Source organism: Biomphalaria glabrata, chromosome 7 (genome assembly GCF_947242115.1).
Source record: "Biomphalaria glabrata chromosome 7, xgBioGlab47.1, whole genome shotgun sequence".
In the NCBI taxonomy this organism is placed as follows: Eukaryota; Metazoa; Mollusca; class Gastropoda; family Planorbidae; genus Biomphalaria; species Biomphalaria glabrata.
The window spans coordinates 31,673,247-31,692,254 of NC_074717.1; the positions used below are offsets into that span (position 1 = coordinate 31,673,247).

The 19,008-nt window shown below is 34.2% G+C and overlaps 1 protein-coding gene across 1 annotated transcript in view; it reads left to right on the forward strand.

Annotated features, from left to right (window-relative positions):
• Positions 1–18,685, forward strand: part of LOC106079490 (aspartyl/glutamyl-tRNA(Asn/Gln) amidotransferase subunit B-like) — a 23,547-nt gene extending 4,862 nt beyond the window's left edge. Inside the window, exons 2-12 of the mRNA XM_013240661.2 lie at positions 3,345–3,501; positions 4,605–4,718; positions 9,129–9,324; positions 9,487–9,609; positions 10,179–10,292; positions 11,306–11,390; positions 13,391–13,619; positions 14,239–14,378; positions 15,932–16,010; positions 16,909–17,043; positions 17,226–18,685. Of these exons, the coding sequence (XP_013096115.2) occupies positions 3,345–3,501; positions 4,605–4,718; positions 9,129–9,324; positions 9,487–9,609; positions 10,179–10,292; positions 11,306–11,390; positions 13,391–13,619; positions 14,239–14,378; positions 15,932–16,010; positions 16,909–17,043; positions 17,226–17,354 (1,501 nt within the window). The 3' untranslated portion in view covers positions 17,355–18,685. The remainder of the gene's footprint in view (positions 1–3,344; positions 3,502–4,604; positions 4,719–9,128; positions 9,325–9,486; positions 9,610–10,178; positions 10,293–11,305; positions 11,391–13,390; positions 13,620–14,238; positions 14,379–15,931; positions 16,011–16,908; positions 17,044–17,225) is intronic.
• Positions 18,686–19,008: the final 323 nt, after the last annotated feature.

A 19,008-nucleotide genomic window follows, 5' to 3' on the forward strand; every position in this document is an offset into this window, starting at 1 on the left:
GTGGTCATTTCCATCAAAGTTTTAGCACATTGTATTTGATTTGAGGACTAATTATGATTACTTTTTGTAAACATAAGATATCAGAGATAATTTTTATTTGCTTTTGAAGCCAATCTGTTAAATTTTTCTTACCAAAAGTTTATGTGAAAGTTGACATTTTTACAACTTTTTTCCTATAAAAGTTACAACAATGCTGTTTGCTACAATAATTTATCATATTATGAAATGTGTATATTTCAAATTTCATTAAATTCTCTTGGCGCACTTTAAAGATATTTGATATTAAAATTAACAAAGACAAAGAAGGGTAAAATTTTCTTTTTTAAATAAAAGTGTTTATGGTTACAACAATCTCACTAATTCTATTGAATTTAGCATGTTAATATATATCTGTGTGCTAAGTTTGAACTTTGTAGCTTGGCGCACTCCTTAGATATTAATTTTCAAAGCTGATGGTTAAAATTTATTTTTAGTAACAACCAACACTGTGATTTACTGGAAATGGTCAATTTCTGTCTATCCCGAGCTATTTTTAGAAGCACACATAGGAATTTTTCATTTAGATTAACTTTTATAGTGTTTGAATGCTAGATTATGGAGAGGGAATGTGTCTTTATTATAATGACTTTGTAATCTGCAAATTTTAAAGTAAAAATTTAATTACTTTAAAAAATAATATTAAATATTTAAAAAAAGTTTTTCATATTTTTAGCTCAGCGAACTAATAATTAATTTTTTCTTCTGTGTGTTGTTTTTTTCTATTAATATACATGTAAATTAATAGTTAATAAATGAGTACATTATATTTTTAAAATGATGAGTTATTACTGCACAAAATTCAAGTAAAAAATCTTTTAATAACTTCTAAAAAAATCGCAAGGTTTCTTTTTTATTTTATTGTCTGATGCAAGAAATTTTTCATTTACAATCTAATTTTTAAAGCATTTAAATTAAGGCATTTTAAAATGATTAATTGCCAGTGCTCTACAAAAAGGTTAAAACTATATTTTTTATGAAGTTTATGAAACTTATAGTCATTAAATTTTAGGAAATATTTTTCTGCGCAGTGCTATTTTCATTTATAATTTATAAGAATATCTATCTGATGCATATAAATAGCTATTGAAATACAGTAGAATTATAATTAAACAAAATAAAACACAATACATATCTCTGATTTGTTTTATTTGTGATTTTTGGGCTCATATGATGACAAAATCACAAATATTTTTATTTTTTGTCAAAGGCTTTTTTTATATGTTAATTCACCTTTTTTCAAAGATTTTATTGCTTGGTCTTATTTTTTTTATTTATTTTAACAGAATAGAGGTTAGTGTAAAATAGTGTGAAGTTTCAACCCCATATCTTTAAGACTTTATAATACAGTTAATTTAAGTTCAACTGTCAGTTGTTTCAGTCACAGATTTTTTTTTTTTGCTTTACAAAGGCTAAAGAAGGCTCATTTTTGGCCACTAAATATTTAATAACTTCCCTCACAATTAACTCAGCAATATAAAATTGGTATCACTGGAAAGCATTTCTCAAGCTCTATCTAACTAAATAGGTTCCATTGCATTGTGATCATTTTGAAATTTTTATCGAAGTACCTACTATTTTAGTTCAATGGACTATGCTGCTATGAAATACACATTATTTCAATGCCTATGTAAAAGTGTTAAATGTGGGTCTCCTTTGGTTAATAGCCAATGAGATTTTAAAAAACCCTTCAGTTTCCATCATCAACTTAAGTCATGATAATTTTTCATTTATAATTAGATCTAGATCTACACCAAGATCTAGATATTTTGAGTTTCTTAGTCTGTGAGTGTGAAGAGAGAAACTGATTTATCATGAAAATGAATAAAATAATTAAATCTAGATCTAGTTTTTATTTGTTTTTCATTTTTTATTATTCTAAATAACTGGCATTTTTCTTGGTGGAAAGACATGCTCCAGTTTGATTAAAATGATTCCCATTTCTGTAATTCTTCTATTTCTATCTAGATCTAGAGGAAAGGTCCATCACCATCAGCAAATACTTTCAAATAAAGTGAACTCCTCCCCATAATTTGTAACCATTCTTATTTATTTTGAAAGTAACTGCTGAACAAATGTCTTTAGCTCCTGGTACTGATAATGCTGAAGCAAAGTATTTATTTAGCATGTTAGCTTCAATTTCATTATCATTATGTGTTAAATTATCTTTACGTTTTAATGGAGCTACTCCTGTTGTTTCCATTTTCTTAGATTTAATGTATGACCGTAGGTTTTTATTTACTAGATCACACTACTATTCTCAAGAGTATGGGACTTATCTAGACTTGACTAGTGTGTCACTAGAGAAAAAGCTGTAAATTGTGAACTGTGTTATTTAGTCAACAGTTCACCAGAATATTTACTCCTAGTCCATACTACTTTATTTAGATGGTCAAGGCAGAACAAGATTTAACTAGATCTAGATCTATTTATAACGGCTAAGCCTGACTATGGCTGTGGATATTGCTATTTAATTTAGAGTTCTACTAAAATTTTCTAGATCTAAAATAAGACAGTTTGATAGCAATTTCAAAATGACCTAAACTGTTAAAAAGAACTTGAAAAAAAGATTTCTAACCGACTAAAAATATCCTTGTATGACAAGTAGAAGCAGAGGTAAAATTTCTTAAGGTGGAAAATTTACTATTTAAAAAAAAGATAATCTGGAACTATGATGTCAGTCGATTACACTAGCGAAAATGGGGTCCAGCTGTTCTGACTGATGCTTTATTTTAGTTAGGTAATGCCTGAAGCTGAGTTTGGTTAGTTGATGTTGCGATGGCATATATATATGCAATTGTTATGATTAACTTCATTGTGTCATTTCATAGGGAAAGACCCATTCTTTACAAGGGTTTTTTTTTTTTTTTAAAGCGTTTTTTACCTGGAATATTTTGGATAATTTGCCACAGATTTGAGTAAACCAAAGGAATTACTACAAAACATTCTTTTTATACTGTAATTAGAATGATACATAAAACTTGGAAGTCTCTTAATTTGTTCATTAAACTTGTTGATTATTGTAAAAGTTAATTGGGAAAGCATAATATAATTAAATTATTTGCGGACGATGTAGGCTTAATCATAAAAAAGCTCTTAGGGTTTTGGTTGAACCAGTTTAATCAAAACACTTTAAATGTGGTTCAAAAGTTTAACAAACAGGATCTACTCCTATCTTTTATTTTAAATGTAACGTTACCTTTGTTTCCTTAATTCTTGTATTTTCTTCAATTTATTGATAATTTCTATGTCCAGTGCCAAAAAGATATATTTTAATTCATTCCTTTTATTTTTATTTTATCCTTCAGTGATCAATTACCTGAGTGGCAGGGTGTGATTGGCTTGGAGATACATGCTCAAATACAATCTGTGTCTAAACTTTTCTCTGGAGCAGCAACAAATTACAATGCTAGCACCAATACACAAGTGGCTTATTTTGATGCAGCGCTGCCTGGAACTTTGCCAGTAAAATAAAGATTTTTCTCTTGCTATCTAATTTATAAAATTCTAAATAAATGCTAACTATCTAATCTAGCCATACCTAGCCTGTATACGTTTCATTAAATTAAGATAAATTTTCATAAATAGAAGATTCATTGTTTGTATAATGATCAATTTAAGATTCATTGATATTTTAATACTTAAAATTAAGTTTTCAAAGGCCTTATTTCCTCAATCAAATGAAATTAGCTTAATTCATCTTGTGAAAATTGGCATGAATAATTCTTTTGACTTGCCTCCCTTTTTTTGGGGGGGGGGGACCTCTAAGCATTTTCAATATACATTTCAGATATTGTCTCTCAATGCTTAATTACCTGTATAAAAATGATGGATACAAAATGCTATTGCTGGCACTTTTATTATTGACACTTGGGGACACTTTTGACAAAAAGTGCATATGCGTAAGGCAACCCTGTGTTAATGGGATTTAGTGATGGGGAGGAAGAAGTTCATGTGTGCTATATCTGTGCTAGAGTTGTAAGAGACATCAAAAGTTAGACAAACAGAATTTCATGTGAAAAAAAAGATGTGGTTAACATTATTTCTTATTTGAATGCCTTAAGTTATTTCTTCTCAAGTAGGCTCTATTACATAATTTAACCAAGTCAAGTTTACCCCCTATACGATACATAGAAGAAATGCAATGCACAGGTGACACAAGACCCAAATAGCTAAGTGGCAAAAAACCTGGAAGAGGAATGAGATTTGATGTAGAGGGATTGGTTGTTGTTAAAATTTCAAGACTCAAATTTGCTGGATATCTAGAGCCCTAGTAAAAAATTTGGATGTTGTGAATTTTATTGAGATTCTGACAGTCAAGAAGTGTAAACTTTGTTGAAATTTATGCTCGCAATATAATCTTAACTGTTCACCTCATAAGTGAGTGAATATATGCTTCTCCTAACCCATGAATATTTTAGTCTTCAAATGGAACGTATGGTATGATTTGTATAAACCTTAAATTTCAGTTATACTCCATTTTTTTTCTAAAACAACAGTGGCACAAGAGTGTCATTATGATTGACAACTTTAGAACTTCACATTGACTCAATTCATCTATTCTGCAGGTACTCAACAAGAAGTGTGTTGAAGCTGGTATTAAGACAGCTCTAGCATTAAACTGTGACATAAATATGATGTCCTTATTTGACAGAAAGCATTATTTTTATGCTGATATGCCTGTTAGTAATTTCTCCATACCATTATTTTCTGTTAATGTTCAAAGCTTACTTAATTTTAAAGTTACTTTGCATATAGAGACAAACATTTCTAAGTAGCTTTATTTATTATTTTTATTAAATAATGAACATTAATAGTGTTACAAATGAACAGTGATAGGCAGAGGTCAACGTATGACCCCGGCGAGATGACACAGCAGCTAGTGTTCCCTGGAATCTACATGTACAAACAAAGACAGGATGTAACATGTCCACACGTGTTGTTCCAGGGGACGAACAGATCTAAGTAGGGGGACAGTTACTAATGAACAGTGACAGATAAAGGTCACTACGTGTGACCCCGACTTGATGACACTGCAGCGAGTGTTTTCTGGAATCTACGTGTATAAATAAAGACAGGATGTGACGTTTCCTGACATGTTATTCCAGAGAATACTAGGAGTGTTTGTGCAACTTTGGAGAAGCGATTAGGGACTCTATATAAGCCAGAAAGTTAATGTGAAAGTCAGTCGTATGGAGTCGTGGGTGAGCCGTTACAGTCGATACAGACTATGTAAGACGTGTGCGGCTCTGTGGAAGAGAAATGTGTACGACTCGATGCAAGTTAACTAGGGTAGAGTTAACTGGAGTGGACTACTGTCGTTAAAGTCTATACAGCGAACTACAGTGGACTTGAGCCGTTACAGTCGATACAGTCGATGTAAGACGTGTGCGGCTCTGATGACTAGAGTACGACTTGGCTCAGCTTTGGGAGACCTGGAGCGACACTGGGAAGTGTGTCGTTGGTCTGTTACGACTTGGTTCAGCTTTAGGAGACCTGGAGCGACACTGGGAAGTGTGTCGTTGGTCTGTTCTGTGGAATACGGCTCGAGGAAAGTTGAGAAGAGATGAATTGCAACGAAGTGAAGAGATGAATTGCAACGAAGTATAGCTAACTGTAAACTGACAGATATTGTACAGTCTTCTACGCTACATGTTACAGTAACGAATTGTTAGAGTTAATAGTCATTAAAGTTATATGAAACTGAAAGTTTAGTCGTCAAGTTCTTTGCTGTGTTTTTATTTGTGTGCCTACTAATACATCTAGCCAGAAGATTCAGAAATACGTAACAATTGGTGTCAGAAGTGGGATCTTTCTGGCTAGAATGTGTTCCACCAAACTTCTTATTGAACTTGACATGAAAGAACTTAGACAAGAGCTTCGAGAAAGAGGTCTACAGCTTAACGGAAATAAGGAAACGCTAACAGCACGTCTCAGACAAGCCCTGTTGGAGGAAGATGAGAATCCGGACACTTGCCAATTTGAAATCAAACCTAATACGATGGAGCTCCTGAGAACTTTGCAATACAAAATGAACTCGGTGAAAGAGAGCATTAAGGAGATAGAATCAGAAATCAACACCAGATTATCTTTATTTAACCAGTTGACCAAAACCATGAATGAAAATGAGCAAATAGCTACCACGCCCAACAAGACAGAAGAACAAATAAAAGATCAAACGAGAATCATGATTAATGAGCTGCTGAACACCCAGCAGTATCAGATTGAGTCGACAGATGAAAGAGCTACACCATTGATGAACAGCGAACAATTGTCCAACCAAGGATGTGGCGATACAGACAATTACGATAGAGATGCTGGTGATGGTTGTGCTGTCTGTGACTGTGATAGCAAACCAAACGAATGTGGCTCACAAGACATGAAAAGAGACGGTAGCTGTTACTATTTCAACGAAAAGCAGAATGAGGCGGCTGAAGAAACAATAGAAGAGACCTATAGTTTGACCGAAGCTTTAGCTACAGATATACCTGATATGAGTACCTCAACCAGCCAAACAGATCAAGACAACGTTGGGTCTGAGTCCAAGCCTGTTGCTGTGGGCCTTAAAGACTTCTGTCTATCTGCCAGTGTCTACGAGAGGAACTCGAAGCTTGATTACTGCACTCATGCGTTTGACAAGAACTGTACGTACGTAGCTATGCAAGAAGACTGTGAATGCCAAGAAATACACCAACAAGCTCTAGACTTAACAGAAGCTTGTACAGCTATCAAGGTAGGCGCGAGAAGCCCTGGTGATAGTCAAGGAATTACAATAGAAACTGATGCTGAAGTTGATGGACCTTTGCACGTTGAATGTTATCAACCTGCCCCACAGTCGAGTCATCCAGACTCGGATAAAGGTGCTGACGTTTTTGACAACTTGCCTTCAAGTGGACTTGCAGCTCATTCGCAAAGCATCCATCGAAGAATAATGCTGAAGCAACTTGTTAGATCAACAGTCTTGATGACTACAGCTATGAAATGCAATACCTTCCTATGTGCTAAGTGGCTGCCATCAGCATTGATTGACAAGAAAGCAAGACAACGACATCAACGCAACCGAAGAAATATCAAATGGAGGAGGCGGAGAAAGCGACACATGCAGAGTGCAACGTGGATGGCTCCAACAAGATCAAGATACAAACCCACCCCTTCTCCCACTGATAGACCCCCACCTGCATTTATGAAACCCCATAGCCCATGTTGTTAGAAAACAAGCCCACCATTTCTCCCACTGATAGACCCCACCTGCACTAATGAAACTCCACAGCCCATGTTTTTAGAAAGATTCTGTCCGGGACCATAAACCAAAGAAGAAAGCCTTACGAATCAGTTGAAAGTGTGAAGCCACTAAAGAATAATCTAAGAACATTCATGAGAATAGATTTGATAAAGTATAACAGAGGTTTTTAGAAGAACGCTAATTAAGTCAGAAGCAAGAAGGACAGAAAAGAAGTAGTTTAAGATGTCAGAACTGTAGTGAGTAACCATCTGTGACAGAACTGTACAAGAAGATCAACCCAACATCGTACAAACCCAAGTCAGTTGCTGTTGTTTAAAAGAAGAGCATGTGAATATTGCTGTACTGTGATGAACTTGGTCATCTCTGAAGAAGCTCTGTAAAAAGATACTTGAAAATGTAAAACTCAGCGAGTGAAGCACGAACTCTTTAGAATGCTGCCCAATGTCGTTATCTGAAGGTCGATGTTTCCATACCAAGATTGATGAAAACATTTGTGAGGAACTGCTGAAAAATGAGGATTTGGCTCCCATTCTTCTATGGAAAGAAGATGGACAACTGCCAGATTGAAAGAACATCTCTGAGAAGGGGGCAACCACCAAAGCTTCCTACTTGATCGTCGATCGATTTCATCAGTATCGTGATGAAGTAGAATCTGTTCGGGACGAACAGATCTAAGAAGGGGGCAGTGTTACAAATGAACAGTGATAGGCAGAGGTCAACGTATGACCCCGGCGAGATGACACAGCAGCTAGTGTTCCCTGGAATCTACATGTACAAACAAAGACAGGATGTAACATGTCCACACGTGTTGTTCCAGGGGACGAACAGATCTAAGTAGGGGGACAGTTACTAATGAACAGTGACAGATAAAGGTCACTACGTGTGACCCCGACTTGATGACACTGCAGCGAGTGTTTTCTGGAATCTACGTGTATAAATAAAGACAGGATGTGACGTTTCCTGACATGTTATTCCAGAGAATACTAGGAGTGTTTGTGCAACTTTGGAGAAGCGATTAGGGACTCTATATAAGCCAGAAAGTTAATGTGAAAGTCAGTCGTATGGAGTCGTGGGTGAGCCGTTACAGTCGATACAGACTATGTAAGACGTGTGCGGCTCTGTGGAAGAGAAATGTGTACGACTCGATGCAAGTTAACTAGGGTAGAGTTAACTGGAGTGGACTACTGTCGTTAAAGTCTATACAGCGAACTACAGTGGACTTGAGCCGTTACAGTCGATACAGTCGATGTAAGACGTGTGCGGCTCTGATGACTAGAGTACGACTTGGTTCAGCTTTGGGAGACCTGGAGCGACACTGGGAAGTGTGTCGTTGGTCTGTTACGACTTGGTTCAGCTTTAGGAGACCTGGAGCGACACTGGGAAGTGTGTCGTTGGTCTGTTCTGTGGAATACGGCTCGAGGAAAGTTGAGAAGAGATGAATTGCAACGAAGTGAAGAGATGAATTGCAACGAAGTATAGCTAACTGTAAACTGACAGATATTGTACAGTCTTCTACGCTACATGTTACAGTAACGAATTGTTAGAGTTAATAGTCATTAAAGTTATATGAAACTGAAAGTTTAGTCGTCAAGTTCTTTGCTGTGTTTTTATTTGTGTGCCTACTAATACATCTAGCCAGAAGATTCAGAAATACGTAACAATATATACTGCAATGGACTTAATTTTAGCGGGTTTTAAAAAAAAATACTTTACATTTATGGTTACAAATGTTTGTTTTAAATATAAAAAAAAAATACATTTAAAAATGTTCTAAAATTTGCTTTATCTTGTATCAACACTAGCAAAGGTAAAAAAAATTAGTGACAATTTTGTTTTAATTTATTTGTAGGCTGGCTATCAGATTACTCAATACAGAAAGCCATTGGCTATTAATGGTCAAATGCCCTACGTCTTTTTATGTACAAAAACAGACTATATGGAGAGGAGGTCTGCCAAAATTTTTCAGATACAGTTGGAACAAGACAGTGGTAAAAGCTTGCATGATGCTAAAGCTGGTCTCAGTTTGATAGACTTGAATAGAGCAGGTACATTGTTAGACAAATGGCAAGTGCTAAAAAAAAAAAACCCAGTTGTACATATTAATAATTCATTTAATATTAACAGATTTAATTTATTAGCATTATTACATAAGTATAGCTCCATTGCATTTAGAATTAAACTTTAACATTGCTATTTTGTGTTCCTAGGCATTGGCTTAATGGAAATAGTAACAGCTCCAAACTTTACCTGTGGTGATGATGCAGCAAGTTTTGTTAGAGATTTGCGAGACATTCTTGTGACAATTGGGGCCTGCGATGGTAGAATGGCAGGTATTATATAAACTTCAATCATTTAAACAAATATATAATTTGCACATTTTTTATTTTCAAATTTTCAAAGATTGTATTTTATATAATTTACTTAGGCCTTTGATTGATATATTTCATATTTAATTTCTTTTTGGTAACTGACTCCTAATTGATGTGTACAAATATATATGTAACTTGTCAGCATAGATTAATAATATTTAAAGATACGTCTGTATTATATAAGATAAGAAAAGATGAATATATGCAATATACCTTCTGCTTGGACTTATATGGTTTTTGATTGATTTGAATTGAGATGACCTATTTGGGATTTTTTTTATATATATCTATGTTTCATGTGTGATTTTTATGGGTTGATATAATATTTGAGACTTGCTGACTTATTTCTGGCCACTAAATAGTGTAAAAGAATGTTCTAATTTTAACCCTGCTCTGGTACCATGAAATCAGTTTTACCCCAAGGTAAAAAATAGGCCATATGACCAGAATATTTACTAGAGCAGAGTGGTTTTAAAAAAAAAAAAATGAAATTTAAAGGTTTTTCTTGTAAATGCATTTTTTGTTTTCAGAGGGATCTCTTCGAGTTGATGCTAATATATCTGTCAACAGATTAGGGGAACCAATGGGTACAAGGACCGAAGTAAAAAATCTGAACTCCCTTAGGAATATTCGTTTAGCTGTAGGTAAAAAAAAAACTATATCTTTTTATTTAAATATAATGATTTTATTTTTCTTTATTTCTGTCCACATGGGTTTACAGGTTTATCTAAGGTTGACATACTTCACCAGGTTCCCCCACCCATAGTCCGTTATTACAATTCTGTCGGGGTTGTAATTTGGCAGTGGCTCGTCTGCCCGGGCACCCCTGATATAGTTGATATGTTAGATAATTATACAGAACAAGTAATAATGATAAGGTAACCTATATCAGCTAACAACAAGAGTTTAAATACAACAGTTTAATGAATAGATGATGTAATATGACATGAATGATGAGGAAGTACATAATAGTAATTACAAGGTCAAGTACAAGGTATGCAAATTATTCAACATAAATATAGCACACCTTAAGCTATGTGCAGCAGTTCAATCAGGGCTCCCGAAGCCCACAACCCAATATCATGGACGATAGTCAAGTAAGGTCCATACCAAAACAGCGCCTACTGATCAGGCGTAACTCCTGCAGGGTCCCAAGCCTGAGTCCCTAAATAAGAAAAAATATGCATTCCTTGTGACCGCCATTCACAAGATTATATTACCGATGATTTTAGAGCCACAACACGAAGAAGAAAGTTAAATAAACTAACTTATCCGATGCTGGGGAAGAAAACAACAACAGAGAGGTCCATTAAAATAACTGCTATCCCTTAAAACAAACAGAGCAACGACGCCAACATAGCGCGTCCCTAGAAATAGCATGTCCCTAGAAATAGGGCACAAACGAAGGCATCAATCAAAGAAGCAACTTCAGATGTGCACGACAATTTCCAACTACTCATTTACATTTAAGTTAGTTTCTGTAACATTTCCTTGTAATTTTTATACTTCATTCTGCTGAATATATAGTATTTATCTTTTTTTTAAGAAGCATATTTTAAAATATTAACACAACTAACTATAGCAATAACATTTTTTCTTTTACAAATGACTATTTTGTTATATCTGTTATTAACTTTAAAGCATTTATATATTTTAGACTATGAAATCAATCGTCAAATACAGTTGTTAGAGTCTGGTGGTGTGGTAGAAAATGAGACAAGATCTTTTGATGTTGAAGATGGGTTAGTTGAAAATTTAAAAGTTTTTTTTTCATATAAAATTAATTTTCTTTTGCACAACTTTTACACTTAAAGCATGCTCAGTACCTTTTACCTATCCCTTAGTCTGTTGGACTGTTGGGGCACCAAGCAGGATTTGTCGACCGTCTTTCTCCATTCCTCCCTGTCTTTTGCCTTGTTTAAAACCTCTATCAATGGTAGGGCCGTCCATTCTTTTATGTTGTCCTTCCATCGCTTTCTCTGTCTGCCTCTTCTTCTTTTTCCTGGTACTGTTCCCTGAAGGAAGGTCTTTGTGAGCCCTGTGGATCTTGTAATATGGCCATATATTTAAAGCTTGCGTTTCTTTACAATAGTTAGCAGGTCATCATGGGGTCCGATCACTGCAGTAACCCTGTCTCTAATCTCTTGGTTTGTGATGCGGTCTTTGAAATTGATGCCTAGGATCCTTATGTAGCATCTCAATTCCATTGCTAGGATCCTCCTCTCTAGCTCTGCAGTCAGCGTCCAAGACTCTCAAGCATATAAAAATGTGGCTATGACCAGGGAGCGCATCAGTCTAATTTTGGTGCCGAGGGCCAAGCCCTTGTCATTCCAAATTATTTTCAGTTTTGAAAGGGCTGCTGGGAACTGTGCTATTTGGGCCAGTAGTTTGAGTTTTGTTCCCTCATCTGAGACAAATGCTCCGAGGTATTTGAAGCTGTTAACACTAGTCAGTTTTTCACCTCCAATACTGATGCCTCTTTTAAAGCCCTGTTGGCTATTGGTCATAATTTTTTTTTTTTCGGCATTTATTTGCATGCCATATGCTGCGGAAGTCTTGTCAATGCGCATCACCAGGTCAGCTAGTTCTTCTTCTGTCCCTGCTAGGCCATCAATGTCATCTGTGAAGCGCTAGTTAGTGATTCTTCTTCCTCCAATGCTAACAGTACCGTCATAGCCGTCGAGAGCATCTTCCATTATCCTTTCAAGGAAGTTATTGAAGAGTGTTGGTGAAAGTAGGCTGCCTTGTCTTACTCCAACTGTGGTTTTGAACCAGTCCCCAATATTATTGTTGAAGTATATCACACTGGTGGCATCCTTGTAGAGGTACTGGATAACTTTGATTATGTTTTTATTGATGTTGTACTTTTCCATTGTCGCCCAGAGTGTCCCGTGCCATACTTGATTGAAAGCTTTGTTGAAATCAATAAAGACAGAAAAGATTCTCTTGGTGTTGGAGATATTTTCCACAGAGTATTCTGAAGTTTAGGATTTGTTCTGTTGTGCTGCCACCTTGTCTAAAACCAGTTTGTTCTTCTAATATGATGTTGTCTGCTATCGGTTTTAGCCAGTTTAGTATAATTTTTAACAGTACTTTGCTGGGATGGCTTATGAGGCTGATTGTGCGATAGTTTTGACAGAGTTGTAAATTGCCTTTCTTTAGATGGGTTATGATGAGTGATTGGGTCCAGGGTTTGGGCTATCTCCTGATTGCCAGATCTTGTTGCAAATCATAGAGAGTGCGTTTATCATGGTTTCTCCTCACGCCTGTAGAAGTTCACCAGGAATGTTGTCTACAGGATGCTCAGTACACTATGGTCCAATCTCTTTTGTAGTCCACTGTGTAAGGTTTCCTTGCTGCTTTTAGATGCTTAGCAACAAACCTCAGCTCAAGTTGAGAATTGAATTCAGCCCCTTAACCAAGTGGGTTAAGCTTATCAGCCACACAGACTTTTTTTTGTTATGTAATACTTAGTTGCACATGTTTTAATTGATAAATAGTAATGCAATTGTTTGGTACATTATTTTCTTAATTTTTTTAGAAACATGTTTACACTAAACATTGTTTCAAATTACTTTTGTTTATGGTTAGCCCATGTTTTATCAATGATTATGCTTAAAATCATGTTTTTAACTTTTGCACACAAAAAAAAAATTGTATTTTTCTCTATATTACTTTAGCATGCACAAAAATGATAAACTGTGATTTTTGTTGTTTTGTGGTTCAAATTTTTTGGAAACAGAGAAACACTACTAATGAGAGAAAAAGAAAAAGTTCTAGACTATCGCTTTATGCCTGAGCCCAACCTGCCACCGTTAATTATTCACAAGGATTTGTCAACATCTACCTCTGATAGCAACGTTGTTGTTATAGAGCTTGTGAAATCCCAAATGAAAGAGCTTCCTGAGGAAAAGAGAAAGAGACTAGAAGAGAAATACAAAATGGAATTAAAGAACGCTGTCATTTTAGTGGTAAGACTTTTATTAGTAGTCTACCTTTTTTAAGGAATGTTAGCTTTGTGTTGTGATAAAATTAGCTCAATACTAATTTTGTTGTCAGGACCAAATAGTGAATTAGAGAAAATATTTGTCTAAATTGACTCTTCTCCTAGCCCACTTTTTGCTGCTGAGCTGAAGGCTCATAAGTAATAGGCTTTTTTTTTCCAACTATTTAACACTGCCATTCTGTGTTGGTTATGTTGGGTTGTAGTTGTAATAGTGTCTGCCTAAGGTGATTTAAATTGGGGCGCTCAAAGAGGGTTTAATTCATAATTTCATTGGTTGGGCACAGTGTCTACAGAAGGGTGTGAAAATTTAATGGTTTGTGTCCTGTTCTTAGTTGGAATATTGTAGATTGCTCTACAAACTGATACTGTCCAGTTAGTTTGGTGTGGTCATTTCTTTAAATAGCTACTATGACTCATGCAGTCAAACAGTCAAAAATATCTTCTTAACTAAGGCAAAGAAATTAAGTTAATAAAATATTGTAAATGGGCAATTTTACAAGAAAATTAAATTAACTTTAAAAAAAATATGTATTAATCATTTTATGTTTGCTTCACGAATAATAATATTCAATTTTGTATTGCAGAGAGCCAATTTATCTGAGTTGTTTGAAAAATTGGTTGATGTCCATGGATGTAATCCTGTGACAACCTCAGCTTTACTCAGGTACTGCTATGTGACATTGTTGGACAATTTAAAGTTAGGGGACACTGCTCATATGGCCAGGTAATTTTGATATAAAATTATTTAGTAAATATTATATATAATATAAGTTACTCTGTTCTAACTTCAAGTTGCAGGTTGTCATGTATGGTAATGACCCATGGCCAGATTACTGCTAAAATCACAAAATGTCACATTACAAGTGTTTGATCCTAAGAAAAACATCATCTGCAAAACATTATTTATATCAACATTACCATTTATCTTGTAATAACCACTTTGTTGGTTAGGGGCTTAAAGGTCAAAGTGCATGGGGCTTATGAAGAACCTGTTTCTATGGACAGTAATTAACCATTATTACATGAAACCAACATCATGTTATTGTTTTGTAATGAGTAGAACAAAAAACATCATTAAAAGCTGAATTACAAGTTAACCAACATCATGTTATTGTTTTGTAATGAGTAGAACAAAAAACATCATTAAAAGCTGAATTACAAGTTTCCACCACAGTCAGTTTTGGAGTTAGGACTAATCACTTGGCTACTGCACCAGAAGTTTGGTTGGTTGGGGGGGGAAAAAAAGAGTTTCAACTGAAGTTAGCTTGATGTTTGAGTATTTGACTGAAATAACTTATTTCTAGGTTTACTTCATTGCTTTTTTTTTAGCGACTCCCGTAAGGGGAAAAGACGCTATTAGTTTTGTGCGAAATGTCTGTCCGTCCGTCCCGTTTAGATCTCGTAAACTAGAAAAGATATTGAAAATCTGACATCACATTATTTTAGACCATTCAAAGTTCTGATGCAACGGCTACTTTTTTTTTTTCTGTAAGCGAAAAATCTAATTTTTAAAATCAGTTATGCGTTATGCAAGCAGTTTTTTAAAGAGAAAAGGCTAATTAGTATGCATTATAAGTTAGACCTAATTTAAAATGAATAGTAATCTTGTAAACTTCATTTTCCTGAACATTTTTTTTATTGTGGAATTTTTTTTTTTTTTTTTTTTTTTTTTTTTTTAGGATTTGAATTAGAGATTGAGCCTTTTCAAAACAATTAGATCAATTATAAGACATCAGTTAGGCCAGGGGAGGTGAGGTGGCTGAGCGGTGAAGCGCTTGGCTTTCGAACCGGGGGTACGGGTTCGAATCCTGGTGAAGACTGGGATTTTCAACTTTGGAATCTTTGGGCACCTGAGTCCACTCAGCTCTAATGGGTACCTGACATTAGTTGGGGAAAAGTAAAGGCGGTTGGTCGTTGTGCTGGCTACATGACACCCTCGTTAACCGTAGGCCACAAAAACAGATGAACTTTACATCATCTGCCCTATAGACCACAAGGTCTAAAAAAAGGAACTAGTTAGGCCAGGTTCACATCTAACTTTACATTCACTTACAACCTATCCTTTGATCTGCGGGACCGTTGGGGCACTACACAAGATCTGTTAACCTTCTTTCTTTATTCTTATCTCTCATTTGTCTTTGATATAATTTCATTTGGATGTTCTTTCTGAAAATATTGAAGCCTGCCTGGGTGGACCACTTCGGGGGCCGATTTTGTGTTTGTGTTTCCACACAAACTGTCTTTTGTTACCTTGTTTTATTTTTCATTTCATTGCAGCCCATTACGTGAAGCTGCATTATTGGAAATAGCTCACATTTTTGGTAGAGGGGAAATCAGTTTACATTCTGCTTTTGTAGTAAGTATTTTAGAATTACAAAGTTTCGTACATGTGTTCTAGGCTCTAGAGCTCTTATGATTTTTTTTTTTGAGTTACCCATTGCATTGCAGGTGTGTTGGTTATTAAATACTATTTCTTTTTATGATAAGCAATAAACTGATTACAAGTCTCAAGTCTTCTGAAAAGAAAAAGTCTTCATACATGTTTCTTTAAAGACATAGTTGATTGGAAAAAAAAATCTAATTCCCATATAGGTTTAGTAGTGTTATAAAATTTACATTTGGCATTCACTAATGCTCTATTATAATGTCATAAGAAAGGTGCTTGACATTTTTAATGCATAGTATAATTTAAATTCTGTGTTATTATTGGGGAGTAACTTTGCTAGCAGTGTGAAGTGTGGCATTAATCTCAACGGGTAACTTGGTATATAATATTTCACTGTCTTTATAATTAATAATAATAATAAATAATGATTGTTCTTTGTTTTGGCTGTAAGCTGGGTGTGGGACCAACATGTCTTTTTTAAAAAAAGACATCATTGTGTTAGTGGTTTCTCTTTTTTAGTTTATTTTATGCATCTGAAGTAATGTAAATGATACAATATATTACTGTATTTGTTAATCTGAAATTTCAAGTGACAAAATGTGTTTAGTTTTCGGATTGTTCAATATTTATGGATTAAATGTTAAATTCAATGGTTAAATCTTTTACTATATTGATATTGTGATATATTTTTTATATATCTTTTTCTGTACTCATTTTAAACTTAATAAAATAGTATTTTTTGGAATAATTTTATTAGTATCAGTCTCTTGAAGTAAACATTTCACTGAATGGGAAAAAGAAATGTTTACTTAAATCACTCTTTTGAAGTGAACATTTCCATTCAAACTAAACTACTGTTTATCTGTAGCTGATGGAAACCCTTGTTGCTCAACCTGATCAATCATGTATTGACATAATTGAAGAGAAAGGACTTTGGATAGTTACTGATGAATCTGTTATCATGTCTATCATTGAGGAAGTCTGTACCAGAAATAGACATGCTGTAAGTAAATACTATCATATTTATCTTTCTGGTAGAAAGACTACAAAATATATTTTCTTCCCCCCCCCCCTCCAATTGCTCTTATATAAATTAATGTTAAATCAACAACATAATAACAACAATAATCCTTTGATGACATTGTTTATCTTGTTTCACTTGCCCATATATAAAATCATCCTCAGGTGAAAGCTTTTAAAAAAGGCAAGAAAAACCAGTTTGAAATATTGAGAAACAAAGTTGTAAAGAAATTGGAAGGCAAGTCTTCAATTGAGTTAGTTAATCAGTTGTTAAATGCCAAGTTAAAAGAGTAGGTCAGTTAGACAACTTTAAGTCTTAGAAGAGATCAAGTTTGCTCTAATCACCTGTGATGCGCCTGATGTTTTTGCCACCAAAAAGTGTTTTAAGAACAATTTAGTCTGTGATCATGTTTACTATTAATGTAAAATGTAATAAGCACATTTGTTAATTAAATATGTAAATGTTTCATGAAATGATTAAAATTATATTTTATTGGTCATAGTGAATGTGCACATATTTATTTATTGCATTGTCATCCCTTTACATTAAAAAAAAAAATGCTATGCCCAGATGCATAGTGGTACGAGCACATTAAAAAAGTATTCTATCACTGTTGTAAAATACTTATTTGACTTTCAGTTATTTAAAAAACTAAAACAAAAAAAGAAAAGAAATATTTTAGTCAAAAAATGTTTAGCACTTACCCTTCATTTTTTACTGAATTAAAATGTGGCTGTAGATGAGTTTTTGTTTCATTTGGATCTATTTGAACTTCACCTACCCCACATTATGTTGGGGCTCCACTCATGATTTGTCTATCATCTTTCTCCATTACTTTTTACCTTCACTAGAATCTCTTTCAATGACATGTCTATCTATCTTTCTCCATTACTTTTTACCTTCACTAGAATCTCTTTCAATGACATGTCTATCTATCTTTCTCCATTACTTTTTACCTTCACTAGAATCTCTTTCAATGACATGTCTATCTATCTTTCTCCATTACTTTTTACCTTCACTAGAATCTCTTTCAATGACATGTCTATCTATCTTTCTCCATTACTTTTTACCTTCACTAGAATCTCTTTCAATGACATGTCTATCTATCTTTCTCCATTACTTTTTACCTTCACTAGAATCTCTTTCAATGACATGTCTATCTATCTTTCTCCATTACTTTTTACCTTCACTAGAATCTCTTTCAATGACATGTCTATCTATCTTTGATGCTGTCTGCCCATTGCTTTCTCTGTCTGCCTCTACTGGATCGGTGTAAATAATATAATGATCCAGTTTTGGGCAGGAAGGGCTTGTTATCCAGGTCTGGCTACCTACCTGGAAGAAGGAAAACTGAATCCAAAACTCTGCTCCTGTGGCCTTGAAGAGCAAGTGACCCTTATTACCAAAAAAACAACTATAATATGTAATTTAAAAAAAATATGTATTTATATATATATATATTTTATAATGTAATTTTTTAAATGTCAGAAAAGTTAATTTCTTTGTATCATTATCCTTTATCATCCTGTTTTCTGTCCATTGTAGAGTTTCTACAAAAAAAACTTACTAAGTAAAGTTTAAGAGGTTGAATAAAAGTTTTCTGAGGATTCTTCCTCATCAAAAATTACATATAAAGTCCTCGTCTTTTTGTCTTTCTGTCTGTATTTTTAAAAATAAAATAATATATCCCTACCATATTAAGTTCCCTGTATTATGTACATCAGTGTCCTGACTTAATTGTAACTACATTTTTGTTGTGAAGGTCAACCATTGCAACAAGCTATAAAAGTTTTATCAAAGCAAATAGTGTCAACTCGATTGCTTTTACAAATGTAGCTTTAGATTATTTTAAAAGAAGGTTTTATATACCGGTAACATATTAAAAATACATGTTTATATCTAGATATATATTTACTTGAGTGAACTTTGTTTATTGTGCAAAAAAAA